Source organism: Callorhinus ursinus, unplaced genomic scaffold (assembly GCF_003265705.2).
Source record: "Callorhinus ursinus isolate GAN/ISIS: 27379988/994484 unplaced genomic scaffold, GSC_fseal_2.0 scaffold4, whole genome shotgun sequence".
Classification (NCBI taxonomy): domain Eukaryota; kingdom Metazoa; phylum Chordata; class Mammalia; order Carnivora; family Otariidae; genus Callorhinus; species Callorhinus ursinus.
The window spans coordinates 44036147-44054844 of record NW_027397066.1 but is presented as its reverse complement, the minus strand read 5'-3'; the positions used below and the strand labels follow the sequence as shown (position 1 = coordinate 44054844).

The 18698-nt window shown below is 34.0% G+C and overlaps 1 protein-coding gene across 5 annotated transcripts in view; it reads right to left on the bottom strand.

Moving 5' to 3' along the window:
• Positions 1-18698, bottom strand: part of EXOC1 (exocyst complex component 1) — a 66835-nt gene that overhangs the window by 28984 nt on the left and 19153 nt on the right. For 3 of the 5 annotated variants that reach the window (XM_073891712.1, XM_073891714.1, XM_073891713.1), the window contains exons 4-10: positions 16551-16710; positions 13676-13696; positions 11997-12184; positions 9695-9922; positions 9352-9484; positions 8598-8707; positions 907-1056 (exon numbers count right to left, since the gene is read on the bottom strand). In XM_073891712.1, the coding sequence (XP_073747813.1) occupies positions 907-1056; positions 8598-8707; positions 9352-9484; positions 9695-9922; positions 11997-12184; positions 13676-13696; positions 16551-16710 (990 nt within the window). The remainder of the gene's footprint in view (positions 1-906; positions 1057-8597; positions 8708-9351; positions 9485-9694; positions 9923-11996; positions 12185-13675; positions 13697-16550; positions 16711-18698) is intronic. The other 2 variants (XM_025887384.2, XM_025887386.2) reach the window with 1 other exon arrangement.

Here is an 18698-nt window from a genome sequence, read left to right as displayed (position 1 = left end):
CCTATTCCTACCACTATCTTCCTGGGTCAGATTTCATTTCATCTGAATTATTATATTAGGTTCTTATGAATTTGCCTCATCTAGTCTTTTCCCATGTATGAGGCATGCTGTTAGGTCTCATGGCTCATCTTTTTCAACATAATTTCTCACTGCTCCAGAATATGAACTTTCTGCTTCATAGGCTTGCATTCTCCATTGTCCTGACAAAAGGGCGTATTTTCCCACCTCTGTCTGCACATCTTGCTCCTCATCCCTGGAATACCCTTTCCCTCTTTGCTAGTTTATCTAATCCCATTGATTATTTAAAACTCAATTCAAGTCCAATTTCTGCCCTGAAGTTTTTAGGACATGGATTTTTCTTTTCTAAACTGCCATGCATTTAAACTCATTTTCAGTTTAGCACTTAATGTTTTGCTGATTGTTTTAAGTGTAATTGTTCTTCCCAGTCAGATGTGAGGCTCTCTAGAAATAGGGCTTGTTAGGCCCCGTGTGCCTGGAATAGTGAAATGCTTGCTTAATAAAGAGGCACTCTGTACTTGCTTCATTGAACAGGTTATGAATTCTTAGAGGGCAAACACCTTACTTATATATCTTCTAGTCTCTAGTTTCTATATTGCTTGTAAAGAAACTCAGGAAATAATTATTGCACTTAACGAAACCGAATGATGCTTAAGGCCACAGTACAGCCTATTACTATATTAAATTGAAGTTCGAAATTTAGCTCTTCTTTACCCAACTAAATAAAATAAGTGTTCTCCCTTAATGAGCACTCAGAAATTCAATTAGTTTCTGCTTCACTAAGAAGGTACTACAGTACTTCAAATGTCACTTGGAGAACTGAATACATGACGTCTTGATTCTAGATTATATTCTATACTCAGTGAGTAATTGATATCAAACTCATACCTTTGTTAGTCCCTCATATTTTCCATAATCTGTACTCTTCAGCCACTCCATCAACTTGGCATATCGAAGCAAGTCTCTATGAAATGGATGATGGTTGGGTAAAGCCAGTTCAACAGAGTGCTGAGCAAGAGTTGAACTCTGATCATGACCCTAGAGTGATATTGTAAATAAGTCAATAAATATGTTGGTGATATTGTAAATAAGTCAATAAATATGTTGACAGTAAAAGAAACATGTTGCGATTGAAAAGTCTAAACAATGACCAAATGTAGCCAAAGAAAAGCAAAAGAAGAGAGGGATAAAAACTTGAGTACTTACTTGTTTTCTTTTATCATCCTGTGTAAATCTACCGAACCTCATCACCATAAAATAATCATAAACATGCAAGAATGGCACTCTGGGATAAATCAACTACCCATTTCATCTTCTAAAGGAGTTGACAATGAATGTTTTAATCAAGTCTGTCTCTCCCATACCGTACATTTTACTATTTACTAAGCAAATAAACCTCATGATACAACTGTACCGAGAAACACATCAAACAGGGAAGTCATTCAAAACAAATTGTCTATATCTATGGTGTTTCTACTATTAGAGTTTACAATATTTAAAACAACAGATTAAGGACATATAGGATATAAACTTTTAGAACTAGGAAGCACCACAGATGATGATATCCTGGGCTTTCCTGGATAATACTTAATAATAGTGTAATTTTAGTTTTTTTAGAAATTTGTTAAATAACTACACATGATTTTATTTAAAAACCTTGACAAGGCTTTTATGTAAATAAATTAGTAAGTTATCAGTCAGTCTTAGATGATGCATCCTGACTTTTGTTTTGAAAAATATAGGCCTGGAAGATTATCTGTTCCAATGAGCTCATTTTCTAGAAGAAACTGAAACTTAAAGGCTTAAGTGATTTACTCAGGTCACGCTGGAGGGAAGAACTGGAACCTTAGTCATGTGAGTCACACTTCCATTTTCTTTTAAAAACATATCTAACAAACCATGAGAGACTATGGACTCTGAAAAACAAACTGAGGCTTCTAGAGGGGAGGGGATGGGAGGATGGGTTAGCCTGGTGATCGGTATTAAAGAGGGCATGTTCTGCGTGGAGCACTGGGTGTTATACGCAAACAATGACTCATGGAACAAGAAAAAGACTACCAGCAAAAAAAAAAAAAAAAAAAAAAAAAACATATCTAACAAAATCATTTTAACCAGACTCAAAAACTGCAAATGCCTACCAGTTACTGGTATCTAAAAAACAAACAAACAAACACAATAAAAATCTTCCCAGCCCTCTTTGGAAACAATCTAGCTCTCTCTGCTACTTTGTCAATATTTGTCATGAACTCAAAGCTAGTGTCTAAGGGATGAAGAGTTGAAAGATTAAAGGAGTAAATTCCCCCTTGAAAATATAAGTTCCCAAGAACAAGGAAAAGGAAAAACAATATGGATTTATTTGATGTAATTCTGACTCAATCTAATTTGCTTAGTCAGAACTTATTTGTTAGCATTCTATTAAAATGACACAGTGATTGAGTTTTGGTGCTGGTTAACTCATTTCCTAGTCAAGTTACCTAAACCTAATTGTATGTGTATTATACTAGCTGACATAAATTAGCTTATAAATATCCTGAATTTAAATTCTTTTATTTTTATTTTTTAAAGATTTTATTTATTTATTTATTTATTTATTTATTTATTTATTTATTTAGAGAGCACAGGGCGAGGGACAGAGGGCAAGGGACAGAGGGAGAGGGAGGGAGAGAGAATCTCAAGCAGGCTCTTGTGTTGAGCACGGAGCCTGATACAGGGCTCGATTTCATGACGCTGAGATCAAGACCTGAGCTGAGATCAAGAGTTGGAGGCAAAACCAACTGAGCCACTCAGTTGCCCCTGAATTTAAATTCTTTTAATTTAAAAGACATTTCTTTTCTCTATCTAATTTATATGCTTTACTATAGACACAAAATAAGAACTTTGGTTATGGATTTTTTAAACCATTTCTTTTAACTACAGACTATCCAGAAAAAAATTCCTGGTCTAAGGCAATGAAGAATTCTCTAGCAATTGAGAAGTACCTTTAGAGCAAGAAAGATAGGAGAATAAGACATGCCAAGTACTAAAACCATCGTTGAGTTCCTTCTTCATTAAAGCTTTCAAATCAGCCTGTTGGAGAATTTTCTTCTTGTAAGATTATATCCCCAATTTAAAATGGAGATTAAAAAAAAAATAAGGACCCATTATATAGAAATTCCATATAAAACTATGTAGAATAATCAGTATATTTCTAAGATTAAGGATTATTTGAGATTAAGATTACTGAAAAAAGATTAAAATTACTGATATTACTTAAGATTAAGATTATTGATACTTAGGAAATTAGACTAGAGAAAGCAGAAGAGTATCAGAAAACTAGGGTGACCAATTTAAAATAAGAAAAAGAAAGGGCAAGGCAACACAAGTTCATAGCTATTATAGATGTTATATACAAGGTATACCGTGTACAATCCCTTTCTGTACTTCTAAAATACAAAAAGCTCTAAAACCTGTTTAAATTCAGTGCCAAATCTATTTTAATGGCAAAACTTGACCTGAACTGACATGAGGCTATTTATAGTGTTTGGAATGACTATTCATACTTTTTGCTGTAGGAACATTGTGTGCTTAATCACAGGGCCCTGCTCCAGACCCTCCTGGAGTGGTTATATAATACATAGTATATGTACTATATTACTTTACTAAAATCTGAAAAATTCTAAAAACACAACTGACCCCAAGAGTTTTAGATAGGGGAGCAAGGACCTATGTGAACATTCTTTTTTGGATGGCTGACTAAATATAAAACAATGACATCTTCCAAAAGAATCATTGTGGACTAAGAGCTACAGTGTTGAAAAATGCAACTATTCTATATATTTGGAATGCCTGGGCACCTACATGTTTTCTGTGAGGTAAAGACTAACAATAAATATGAAAAGAATTAATCATTTTAAATAAAACACACAGTTATTACCACTGGACTATACTTCATGTCTCATTATAGGTGCCAAAGGTTAATTTTTAAAATTCTTTATTAATAATAATATTAGACATCTTTCATCATCCCAGTCTTTCTCATTAACTTTTCTCAATGATTTAAGATTCAAAATTATTGTTTATGTTCTTCTGCAACTGTTTACTCAAGCCATTACATGTTAAGTTATATTACTTAATTTAGTGTCAGGAAAGTTCTTCAATTAAAAACCTTCTCCCCTAAAAATGGAAGAACTAATTATTGTTTGTAGAGGATTTTACAATTTATAAAGCTCTTTCACATGTTGCTATTCAAAGCTTTCTTTTGCAAACAGCATTTTAGATCACCATCACCTGAAGAATTGCCTTCTAATATTAAGAACATAATGATCTTCAAACCATTACTATTAAGATGGATTAAATGTGATTAGTGCTAACGGAAGATTTAATTTTAGAGAAACTGTTCTAAAATAACTATAGGAAATAGGAAAATTACATATTTAAACTGTTTAATTCAATCACTAGTGTAAGTTATGGTCACTTCTAGAATTCTCATGTGCACACAACTTTATTCTCTATATAATAAAAAAAATTAAGACATTGCTTAAAGTTTCTAGGAAACAACTGAGGGTGGGGGGATGGGGTAACTGGGTGATAGGCATTAAGGAGGGCACTTGATGGAATGAGCACTGGGTGTTGTATGCAACTGATGAATCACTAAATTCTACCTCTGAAGCTAATAATATACTATATGCTACTTAAATTGAATTTAAATTAAAAAATAAAGTTATTATAAATAATAATAAATTGTTAACAATAACAATTTATTGAATGCCTTTTGTCATGTTGAGTGTGCTCTCTTTCTCTTTCTATATATATATAAATTCTAATGTTCACAATAACTTTGTAAAGTACTTTGCTCCTCATTTAAAAAATAGCAAAACTTGGGTGCCTGCGTGGCCTCAGTCAGTTAAGCATCTGACTCTTGCTTTTAGCTGGGGTCACGACCTTGCAGTCATGCGACTGAGCCCCCTGTCGAGCTCTGTGTTCAGCTAATCTAAGACAGACACATTTTCTACAAACTTAATACATTATAAATTTTCATTAGTGTATATATTACTAGGGTTTGTGGTGCAAGGAGGTTAATTAACTTGCTAAAGGTCACCCAGCTAGGAGGTAGCAGAGTCAGGGTTTTGAATCCAGGAAGTTTGGCTCCATCATCCTACTCTTAACCACTGTAACTGATTTTCAAACAGAAATGATACACTCATTTCAAATGCTGAAAAAATTCTCAAGATTTGGGAACTCTTTCTGTGTAATGGCATGTTTATTTTCGTTTTCTTAAAGAAAAAAGAAAGGAGCACAGTTCCAACAAACATCACAAAAGCTGATCTTAAAAAATCCTAACTCTTCCTAAGCTTTTAACTACAGATAATTTACCTATGTTTAGGAAATGGTGAAACACGCTTAAGGAAACAATTTTTGTGAAATGAACTGGACATTGGTGGTATATTTTACAGGCTTTATTTTACTATATGATGTTTCTATAAAAATACGTTGAAAGAAAAATTCCCAAGCTCAAGCATATAGCAAAACCCCCACAATTTCAGTTTTTCCCAGTTGTACTTTTAGTTCAGTGGATAATAAGTTCTCATCATATTGCAAAAGAAAATGTACAGAATTATGAGGTCTCTGAAGAACCCAAGGGGGACAAAAAAGGCAGAGAAGAGTTATCCTTTCAAGCCGAATCTTTCAAAAGACAACCAAAAGAGTTTTTTAAATACATACATTTTATGCAAGTATTTCCTCAATTTCGTTAGCCTTAATCTGACTGCGTGTTTTCAGTATTGGAATCCTAATTAGTGTAACTGACCTGATTCTCTAGTTGAATATCTTCTTAGATATATAAATCCCTCGTAAATGTAAAAATTATAGGTAAGAGTCTATAATTTCAATGGAAGCTGAGTGTGTAAGATCTAGAAGAGTCAAAAGAATCTAGTCAATTGTTAAAAATATTACTCTATTATATGTATATATAGTAAGAAGTGAATATTAAAAAATGCATTTCAAGTTTCATTAAAGGAATATAGCTATGTGGGAGGACTAATATGAAAGCTGTATCATAGCATGCTCTGGATCAGTGATTCCCAAAGGTGAAGATGTTTTTTACTGGCCTATGGCACTGAGAAACAAATAAAATGATGGCAGAGAGTTTCTCATAAAGGGAAATGTATTTAATCTGGAAATCTGAAGTTATATTCTTTTTGTTTAGTGCCGAGATAAAAAGATAGTGAAAGTAGATGGCAAGATTTCTTTTTTAAAGTTTTTATTTGGTAAAATAAAAAATTGGTGACTTAGTAAGTCTCCAAATGTTATTTCTTTTAATTTTACTGATGTGTGAATTTTAAAAAGACTGGGAATCAGTGCTCTTAAATTACTGTTATGTTGTGATCAACAGATTATTTCCACTGTATTCTTCTATACGGTAGTTACATATGTTGAATATATATACATTTGCCAAAAACTGCATTGCAGACTCTGTTCAAGTTTTATCTTATCCATGATGCCATACTTGACTACCTAAATTCTCAGTAAACTTACTTTTGATTAAAACTTTTTAGCACTTGTACATGCATATATAAACTATGTATACGTACTCATACAATTAATAGTTTCATATATGCATTGCTGTAGAGCTTTAAGCACATTAGTCTTAAAGCCTTCTTAGAAGTATCTGGAGTGTAGAAGCCATTTCTTATTCTTACATATGGAAACAACAAGTATTTAAGAGGCACACAATGAAAATCTGCTGATTGACAAAGAGATATACTATAATATGGTAATCAACTTTTCCCACGCTCATTTGTTCCACAACCAGGAATAGAAAATACCCATGTTTCCCAACTCTTTTGCTAGGTAGCCTGATGCACTGAATTCAACACACAGAAAAATCTCTTTTCTGTACTTGGGACACCCTCCTCCACTTTCTTCAGCATATCCTAGGTTGTTGCAACATTCTAGTTTTTCAACATGCATCACTCACATGTAACAATACATATTAGATTTTTAGAACTGGAAGCATTCATAGTAAACAAAGCCATTAGTTTACAAGGCAAGGAAGCAAAATCATAAATTAATTACATGTTACAACAAACAATGAAAGGTGCAGAAAGGACTACTGTTTACCTACAGTAACATTCCAACATTCCAACGTTTCCAATGCCCTCTACAAATGTGGATAACATCACTATCAACAATGTCATTTTTAAAAACTACGGAATTGGGCAGAAATAAATATTAAAATACTAATGCAAAAAAGTGTGATTAGTATTTCCTGTGTGACTTCTAGATTTACCTTTTTATTGATATTTTTCAGGTCAAGTGAAACATTAAGAGAGTCTTCCCCAATGTCTCCCTTGCACCCTTAGCTAGATGGGTTTCCGTTACGCTCCCAGGTGTGACCACTACAATAACATTGACCCTTCCTAAGTGTATCTACCTCCCTCCTCTAGACTGTGAGCCACTTGAGGACAGGATCAGCCTCTCACCTATCCCAAGTAAATGTCTGGTATGCATCCCAATCACCTGGTAAAAGGTTTCTAAATAAATGAAGGAGTGAGTGAGTGAAAGAATAACAGGAAAAGAGGCAAGCAGAAGGAGATGAAATGCCTTTCTGGCCAAAATAAACATTTTGCTATGGGACATTAAAAAACTGCTATAAATATGGTTAACAGGCAGCTTAAGTCAGTAAAGTTATAATCTTTTAAGATTCTGCTGCTGTTAAGTTTAGCAAACTTTACAGGAAAAAAAAAAAAAAGGAATCAGAAAAGCTTGAGCCAAATCTGATGATGTACTCACAGGCACCGAAAGAAAGTAGGACCTGTTATAGAGTTGAAGGAGGGCCTGAGTAAACTAATCAGAAACAAAATATAGTAAATACAATTGTTTTAGAATACTGCAAAGTGAAAACAAGAATCCAATGTTTCAGACAGCATTTCTTGAACAAAATTTCTCTCAATTTTTTTTTTGTCCAATAACAATAAGAGATGAAAAACATAAGAAACCTAATTTCTTATGCCAGATTAAAATGCCTTCTACTCAAATCCCTGTAAGGTACTCTTAATATTATTAATATTAATATAATTGCCACAACATTAATTATAACCTCCTTTTCCATATAAAAATGTAGACAAAGGGTTTATATAAAATTAAATCAAATGGAATTTACAAATCAGCCATAGTTATTTTTCTCATATATAAAAATACACACAGCCAATGAAACATTTAAAACACCTGAGTCAAGTCCTGGTTCTCACCTCAAAATACTGAAAAATAAAATAGGCTAAGCAGCAAACATGTAACAAGTTTGGACTTTTCTAAATAAGAACATATAAATGGTATCTGTAATAAGTAAGCATAGTTATTTATTTGATTTCTAGAATCAGAGTTTTAGCTAAAAGGAACTAGACTGTCTACCTAAGGAGACAGTTGAGGTCCAACATACACCTATGAGCAAATACTTAAAAATCTTATTTAAAGATCTCAAAATTGAATAAACATATGAAAGAATATACTGTGATCCCAACTAAACACATTACAATTTTTGTGGAAACATATATATCAAAAAGCTACAGAAACATGCCAGTTTTATTATGAAATAAAATTACCTGTTGAACAAAAACGTTGTTGAGGTGACTGGCCAGTCTGCGGGCAAACTGCTCTCGTAAATCACTGAAACGCTGCTGTTGCTGTCTGACTGCCAGGAGCATGTCATGGCCTGAAACCAGAACAGTTCCTGACTGATTTAACAGGTAAAGAGATTTCTCTGATCTTCAATGAATACATTTATATCAGTATCCACATTTCTGTTTTGAAGACCCCAAAGTTTTATTGGTTTATTCATCTGCTTTATAAAAGGTAAGCAAGAGAAGAAAACAGTATAGTACAGTGGTTCTCCAAGTGTGGTCCTCCATCAGCATGATCTGGGAATTGCTGGAAATGTGGACACTGGAGCTTTGGTCCACACCTACTCAATCTGGGGCTGGGCCCTAGCAATATGTGTTTTAACAAACCCTCTCCATGATTCTGAGCAAACTCAAGTTTTGGAACCACTTGCCTAACAAAACCTCATGCTCTCTGGTCTAATCAAAGCATCGACTCTGTGCTAGGTTCTGTAGACTGTACCAGAGAAAAATCATGGTGTTAACTAGAGTCACTGGTGATCAAACACAGGAACTAAAATGAAAAAGTTCTTAGTGCCAACAGAAACACGTTTGGAAAGAAGTGAAACTGGTTTGAGGAGCTAATACTACAGTCACCCTAAACCACTTGCCCCATGTATTTCTTGTTAAAAGCTTTATACCAAGTTACAGGCTTAGTCTCAGATTCTTGGTCAGATTTTATCATTTCTAATGAACATACCTGGACGGAGAGCTACGTTCATGCACTGCAGAAGGGCATCAGCGGCATTGGTACAGGCCTCGATGCCTCTAGAAGAAGCAAGATCTCCCTCCTGAAGGGCCTTTATGTGACCTTTGGCCAGGTCCATGTGGTTCTGGAATATATATAAATACACCATTTGCACATGTAATTTTGGGAAATTTACAGGTAAGATGCTACTCAATAGTATCATAAGGTCTTTGGAATTATTTTAAATCTTACTCTCAGAAGGAATTTAGAAAATGTTTACAACTGGGTTTTATATACTATATATTTTTTTTGTTTTTTTTTTTTGTTGGTGGTAGCAATTTACCAACATACTTACCACAAGAAATTCTATTTCAGACAGGAGTTTTACATTATTAGTGTTACTAAGATGAATTAGGTGGTTGCTTTCAGAGATCTGATCCATTTGTTCTTTTACACTTTGGAGCATTTCCTCATAACTGCTCAGTTTCAACTCAATCTGATCTACCTCCTTTAGAGCCTCATCCAGCAACTTCATCAGGATGTTCACTTGCTTTTCAGAGGCCATGATTGATTGGATGTTGGCCTACAAAGTGAAAAACAAAAGTAACTCTTCATATTATTTAAATGTATAAAAGAAGCGTAAGATGAAATATTGCTAAATCCCTTTGACACCTGAGTAACAAAGATTGGTATGCATCTAAACATTTATTTCAGTTTATCACTTTATGTTTATGTTCCGTTTTTACACAGTATTTCAAGAAGATACACTTGCCTCCCTATCAGGGTTACAGACCATGCCTCAGTGTTTTATATTTTCCCAGACTGTACAAGTAGGGTTCTGTCCCACAATGTATCATTAGTGTTGATATACTCCCATTTCTTTTTTTTTTTTTTAAAGATTTTATTTATTTATTTGACAGAGAGAGCAAGAGAGCACAAGCAGGGGTAACAGTAAAGGAATAGGGAGAAGCAGGCTCCCCGCCAAGCAGGGAGCCCAATGTGGGGCTCGATCCCAGGATCCTGGGACCATGACCCGAGCCGAAAGGCAGATGCTTAACCATCTGAGCCACCCAGGCACCCTGATATACTCCCATTTCTGACACTTCCAATTCTACCAGCTACAAAAATTTTCTGTACTTCTTAACATTGTTGTAAAATGCTAAAAAAAGTATAACCACCTGTGTAATACCTTAGTCAAGAGGGTAGCAGTGGTATATCAGTGTTTGAAAGATACACTAAACTAATTTATAACTGTAGTACAATTGGTACTTACATGATGTGGAAGAGCCACGACCATAAGACCACAGGGCCACAGACTATATATCCATAAGATAGCTCCTTCTATTGTCTTCTTTCTTTTCTTTCTTTTGCAACTACTGTATGTTTTTTTCCAGGCAAAGCAGGAACAAACCACCATCCCCTTATCATTGTTTTCTAAGTGATTCTGACTATTGATTCTAAATTTCCTGAAATATGGAAGCTGTCAAATCCAACATAAAACTGGGAAGCAAGGTGATAACTTGTAACATACATGCAATACTCATTAGAAAAGAAAATATAAACCACTAAGCCACACTAAGAAGGCAGGTAACAGGGTATGAGGAAAAAACTTGGGCCAGACCAGGAATGAAAAGAATTTCATTGGACAGTTGATGCTATAATTTCACATATTATTTTATATGCTATTCATAATAAGTCAACTGTAAGTGCAGCCCAACTGTAAGAGTCAGCAGGCCCCTGGGCCACTGAATAGATCTCTCAAGTAGCAGACCTGGGGCTCAACCTTGTCCAGGACAAATTCCACTTTAACAACTTGAAGTTTCTTCTAAGCTTAGCTTCCAGTGAGTTTTATAGACCTGTAAACTGGGCCTGAGTTCAACCTCATACATTCTACACCTTTCATGTATAAAATGTCAAAATTCTTTGTCTTTAAAATATTCCTCATTCTCTGAGGGTTTTTCTTAAATGCTTACTTTGTTTAACCAAAACAAAAAAAAACACCACATGTTCTTGTTCTAGATTCTTGTTCTAGATTCTCACTAGATCTCACACTAGTGGTGTTATTTTTAGTTATGTTTTTTAGCTTTTTACTTTCTAAAGATGTGCATTTAGTTTATAGACTCAGAAACTGTGCATACAAATTAAAAAGAGCCTATCCCAAAACATCTGAGCAGGGGAGCCAAACATCCTTTTCCCCCAGCTCCTTGTTTTCAGTATACTTACTCTGCTCCATTTGGGTAAATGATTCACTTATTTCAAACTAATTTTTCTATTTCTGATTTGTACCTATTTTTTTTTCTTCAAACCACAAAAATGCTATTCTTTTGCACTGAATTATTCTGTGATGTTTCAGAGGCTGGGGGAAAGCAACCCCAAGATGGTTTCTGGTCGGCTACTTTTACTTCCATTGCTTTGTGTCAAGAACCTCCCCAAATCCCCAACCTCAGCCAACTGCCTTCACTGGCCTGATTAACAGGAATGGTTCTGTCTTTTAAACAAGAGCAGTGAAAGATAAGGCATCTGGTAATGTGCTTACAGAGAGAGGCGGCAATAATCACACTATAAAGGCTTAGGTGCTGAGGCAGTAAAATCTGAACATCACCGGTCTTCTCAATCCACTACACATCATTCATTTACAGATTATAAAAAGGTCTTACCCCATCCAGCACCTGCAGCTCTCTGGACAACCTTTCTGCAAAGGCCTCAGCATTAGAGATTGCACATTCACAGCCTTCCATCATAATTTCAATATCCTGCTCTTCTCTTGCATTTAACTCTTGGTATACATCTACTACTTCTTCATCACCTCCTGTCACACTCTGATTTTCTCCACTTGGAACAGACTCTTAAAGAGGGTAAAAATTAAAAATAAAGTAGTAAAAAAGTAGGAGGACAATAACACAGTACTTATAGTCAGTTATAAGCACAGGTCACATTTAGTGGCTGAAAAATAGGAAAGAATGGTTCAGAATATTAAAAAAAAACCCTTATTTTTATGAAAAAAATGCATGTTAATATGTTTACTGTAACATTTATTATAACAAATACAAAGCATGCAGTCTAATTTGCTCACTTTTAAGTGTTAAAATAGGCTTTAGAACAATTTCCCAAACATAATTAAACTACAAAAACAAATGCAAAACCAGAAACAAAACATGTGGAAACAAGCCTAATCTTTTTTTTCCTATCTGAGGTGGTTTTTGCTCTAACAAAACAATGACTATGAATTTAGGGCACATAAAAAATAATTTGCTTTCCTTTTTTTCCCCAGGTAACATTTTTCTTCTGTTCTTTTTTTGTCCTTGTTATGTTTTTTTTTCCAAATAACTTTTAGTTGAAATGAAAAATGTATTCACAATTTATTTTGGGTATTAAAAATATTAAATGAATTTTCCATTTCTTTGTTTAAAACAATTTCACATGCATTAATAAAATTTCTAAAGATCAGGTATAAAAGTTTTCTCAACAAGTCTATAGTAACAAGAGCAACAATAACATGGCTGTTTGAAATTACAAAAATTTAACTAGTCTTCATGCTTAACAAAAGACCAAGAGGTCAAATGTAAGGTGTCTTCTGGATAAACATTTCAGTTCAATTTTTTGAGAAAGCACACTTAGCTTGTGGGATTTTATATAAAGCTTGAGGTTAGGAGAGGTAAAGTGAAAAAAAAAATTTTTTTTACCCCTTAACTAAAACTCTGAATAAAGTTATTGATTTTCGTAAACTTAATGGGACACGATTTAAATCACCACCTCTGGACACTTTAAATATTCATTATTTTGTATGCAAATGAAATACTTACATTCAGCATGACTGGACATATGTTAATTTGTTCTAGGAAAAAAAACAACTAACTCAAAGTAATAAATGATTTACTCTTAAGAATGATAATTAGACAGATTTAGATAATGTCCCAGAAAAAAAAAAGGGGAACAAAACTTTTGGTACAGGCAATTATGAACTACAGTATATAAATAGTTTATAGACAGGTATCACCTAGCTCCCTGGCCTTTGAACGAGTCCATTTTAGCTCACATCTTTAGCCACTAGGGGGCAGGGACTGCCCAAATCATTCTGTACAGCTCCTTACACAAGCAGATTATTTAAAATAAATATTTTAAACGACCATACTGCTTCAGAAGTATTTTCTCTTCCATGAAACAGTCCTTTGGAAGTCAATAATGAATCCTATCATTAATTTTATTACTATATGGATTTTGTGGTAATAAACTTGTCCCTATGCACAATTTCATAAAATATGCAACCAACAATACATAACAATGGCAAGTAATAAAAAATATATGGAATAGAATAAAAAGAAAAGGTGTTACGCACCTTCTGTAACTTTAGGCAGTTCTGGAGAGTAAAAAGGTATGAAAAAAGCAGAGGAAAGTAAGCAAAGAATATTAGCTGGGTAGAAAAGTATACAGGTTTAAAATTTTAAAATACTACCCATATCTCATTTGAACTTCTGGTACATCAAAGTTTAAAAGACAACGTCCAAATCAAGTACAAAGTGGAAAGATCCACAGAAACTAAATTTCCAGAGTTAATTCTCTTATTCTTTTTCTAACAATGACTAAAAATACATTTATCTTTCTATTTTTTCTTTCTTTTAAGAAACAGCACTGTCTAGTCCTTGGAGAAAACTGGGAAATAGATCACTTCCTAAGAATTATTTTTAGGTCAGCTGTGACTCATGCATTTAGTCTAGTTATTTTCACTCAAGGCCCCAAAACTTTACCCAGACATTCCCTCACAATAGATTAGTCATAAAACACTGTTAGAAACGAAGAGATTGAAACAATTTAAAAAGAACACACGAGTTATCCGTTCAAGTTGGCTTTTAAGGATTTAAGTCAAAGATTTCTTTTTTAAAATCTGGTTAAAAGAATGAAAAAGAAAAAGCCAAACAAAAACCTGACTCTACTTCAACTGCTAACAAAATCCTCCTTTAAAAACCTTAAAAGCCTTCTGCTGAGAAACCCCACTTACTAGCGTAAATATTCAGTTGTCACCAATAAAAACCACTAAAGTTGCCACTGTTAGCATTCACAGTGAAGTCTTACTGGGACGATTACTTATCTCTTAAAAGGATAATTTCTTATTTGTTTTCTAACATCACCCAAAGCTTAGACACATTTATTGTTTTTTTAAATGGGAATCAATGACTATGATTTCAAAATCCATTAAAACATTAAAACAAACTTGCAGATATTGAGAAAACTATTCTCTGGACTCCACTAAACCAAAGCACCAGTTATTGATTTATGGAAAATGATTTTCATAGTGAGATCCTTAAGGATCTTCACAGTGTTCCTAAAATTGATCTGAATTAGGGGTAACTTTTATAAACATGAAAATGTCTACACATTGCTTTAGGCCTTATAAAATTAAATGTCCTTTTTTTTTGAAGCTAGGCATTCTAAAAACAGCAATATTCTTCTCATTGATTAGGGTAATATTTCCTAATGAGGGAAACCAGGTAGGGTACGTATTTTCCCATACTGTTGGCTCAATGAAATATATTGGTTTAAAACACGTCATAGGCAACGAGTAACATCTGGAGATACACAATATTTAAAAACAGAATAGCAATCATTCCCTCATCAAAATGTTCAACCCTGAAATGGTAAAAAAAGTAAGTAAAATAAAATAAGAGCCGTTCAAAACAAATTAAACCACTATTCAAGGCATGAAAAATTACCATCAATTTCTTGAAGGTCATTCCCTCAATATACTCAATTGCCAAGACACTGGGGTCTAACACCGGTGAGATGTCAACCCTGAGGGCTACTCAAGAACTCCACTGAGGGGAGTAGCACAGGGTCTGACAGATGTGACTTGCCTCTGCCAGTTTCAAGCATCAAACCTGAAACCAATAACGGGCTTACTGATTACTAAGTGTTAGGAAGGAATACTATATTTCAAGGAAATATCCACAAGCAAACAGAAAAGGAATAAGTAAAACAGAATAGAAAAAGGACAGAGGCAAGTGGCTAAGTAAATGAATAGTTTGAAGCACCTGAAATGGCCATTTTTATAGGTCAAAATGGTTGAATATTGGCTATTTCCATTTTAACAGAATAGAATGAAGCTCCTATTTTAAAATGCTAATATACAACTTAGGACAAATCTCAGTTTTCTTTCTAATATATATTATTTGGAATAAATCTGTTTTTTAATTAATAAGAGGAGCAACAACTCTTCATTTGCATACTAGCTATTATTTCAACTGCTTTCTTTGAGATAAAGAATGCAACACAAATTGTATCCACAAGACATACAGAACCATTTTCTTACAATGTTTATGTCTTTATGAAAGAAATTTTTAAAGAATAAAATACTGTACATTTTTAATAAATAACAGTTTTCGTCTTATAACACAAAATAATCCATAGTAACATCCCTGAAGATATACGGATCAAAAATACCCTATTTAACTTTTATCTAAGGATTTTATCCTGATTATATAATAAGAGCTAATATTTATTATTTACTATATACCTGGCATTGATCTCATCACTTTCATATATTAAGTAATTTAATCCTCACAACAACCCTATGGAGTGGATACTACTAATTATCTCTATTTCTGAGATAAAGAAAACTGAACCATAGAATAATCCAAGGTCACATAAATGGTAAGTGACAAAGCCAGGATTTGAACCCAAGCAGTCTGACTTATGTTTTTAACCACTATATCTACACTCTGCAAAAAAATACAACTACAAGGATATTCATGTCAAAATTATTTAAAATAAGCAAAGATTCGAAATTTTAAAATAAATGATTAGTTAAATAAATTAAGGTATATTCATTTAATGAAATATTATGGTACCACTAAAAAAATGTTGGGGTAAGTAATAACATGAAAAAATGTTCATTATAAGAAAAAGTATGTTAGAAAACAGAATGTGAATTTATTTTAAGAAAGTATTTAAATATGCATAGAAAAAAGATTGGAAGACTAACAAAATATTAACAGCAGTTATCTCTGAGGATTAAGTTTATAAGTGATTTTTATCTATTTAGTTTAATGTATCAACTTCTATAATGAACAAGTATCACTCCACAATAAGAAAAATTATTTTTCAACTCCTTTGCAATATAAGGTAAATCAGTGTGCTAATCATTTTGAGTAATGTCAAATTATATATTCACTTGTAGATATACTTGATTTTACATAAGCATTTCTATTTAACTTTACCTTCCAAGAGCTGTGAGCTAACATTGACAAAATCAATTTTCTTCCGGAGATATCGCTGATTCAATTTCCAAATGCATGAAATAAATGCATTCTTTTCAGCGGTGCTGCTGGCAACCCATTTATATATTTTTTCAAAATGTAAATCAAATTCAGGATTTTCCTGAAATAAAAATATACAAAAGATATTGTTTTAGATCATATCCCTTTTTCAGTACTATAAAGTCTATATTTCAATAAAACGAAAAGAAGTTGAAGCTGTTCTTTAAAAAAAAATCTCCATTAAAAATCAGCTAAGTGACTTACAGAGAATGGTTCAGAGAATTCAATTTATAGGAAAAACGTTGTTTACCTCCCAAAGGAAGCTGGATAAAAAAAAACACAGTGTTTTGGTAATTTCTTTCCTATGCCCCTTAAGTATATGAGTAGAAGTGTAGGATGTCTAGGTAAAAGGTTTGTGTCCTGTCTTCCTAGTCTATAAGATGACAATGGTTTCCAGTTTTGACGTGGACCTAATTTTTCTTTTTAAATTGCATATGGGACTTTAGAATTATACCTATTCTTTGATGATAATGCACTATTATTTGTAACTGTGATCTGACACTAACTCCTTAGTAAAGAATATGTCTTCTAATTATAACATATGAGAAAAAATACAACCTACATCCTGCTGTGGTTTCCAGGAACAAATGAGGTGAAAGCAGGGACTGATTCTGTTTTCAATTCTGAAAAGAGAATGATCGAAGGTGCCTCAAAAATAAAAAATGCCGGCTAGCCTTGAAGTTCTTTCGAATGACAAAGAGGCTCAACCTGTGGGAGAAGTGCAGTACGCTCTCTGTTTCTTAAGCCACCTTGCAGCCATGATTTCATACCAGGCTAATATTTCCCATGTGAATGTAGAATCACTGGACTGCTATCTAAAACATGAAAACATATGGATGTATTGTATGCTTTTCTTCACATCCAAGGAATTAAAAATAGATTAAAATGTTCTTAATGTCCAATGGAAGGCTAATAATATATCTGATTCATTCAAAGTATCATTTGGGGGAAAAATGTAAATAAATGCCTTAAAGGCAAGGGAGATGATATCAGACTTTTACTGTGAACGGTTGGGATAATTTAGGGATCATGATTTGACCTGGTATAATAATCACATTACGGTAGCATGAAACTACTAATTAGCTCAATAAGCAGAACTGAAACATCAAAAGATTAAAAATCTGTATTTCCAACAGAGGTAATTGCATTATCACTTATAAAAAAAATCTAAGAGTATTGGCAACTAATCTAAAACTTGATGGGAAATGATCTCTTCCCTGGGAATATTTCCCATAATGCCATAAAAGAAGCTGAGTGCTCCAGTGGCAACACTCACACAAATCAATGTGTGACACTAAATGGCTAATGTTAGGCTATGTATAAAAATTTTATGTTTTATATCCATATATAGTGTGCACATGCCAAGGTGCCTAGGTAAAATGAAAAATGAAAAAAACAACAACATTCATTAAGAAAGCCAGCAATGAAGCATCAGCTGTGAGAAAGCATTCAAATAAATATCAGCAATGTTAGTGAATTATGCAAGTCAATGGGGTTATAAAGTGCAAAACTATTGAAGGAAAAAGGCTCTTTAATAAAGACGCATTTCTAAAAAGTCCTTACAGTATTTTCTCTTAAACAGAAACCTACTGAGGGAGGAGAAGCAAGATGGCAGAAGAGTAGGAGACCTAAATTTTGTCTGGTCCCAGGAATTCAGCTGGATAGGGATCAAACCATTCTGAACACCTACGAACTCAACAGGAGATGGAAGAAAAGAATAGCAGCAACTCTCTGAACAGAAAAGCGACCACTTTCTGGAAGGTAGGACGCGCGGAGAAGTGAATCTGAGGTGCTATTCAGGAAGATAGACGGTGGGGGAGGGGGCCTCCATCAGCCGCTACTCGCAAGTGATAGAGCCAAGGAGCACAAAATTGGAACTCTTAGAAGTCAGCTCCGCTGAGGGACGTCGCTCCAGTGGCTAAGCGGGGGGTGGCACCGTTGCTGGGACAGTGTGGTCTCAGGACCCTCAGGGTCACAGGAAGACCGGGGGTGCCTGAGTGCGGTAGGGCTCCCAGGTATCGGAGCGGGGAAGCTGGCTGCAGAGATGGA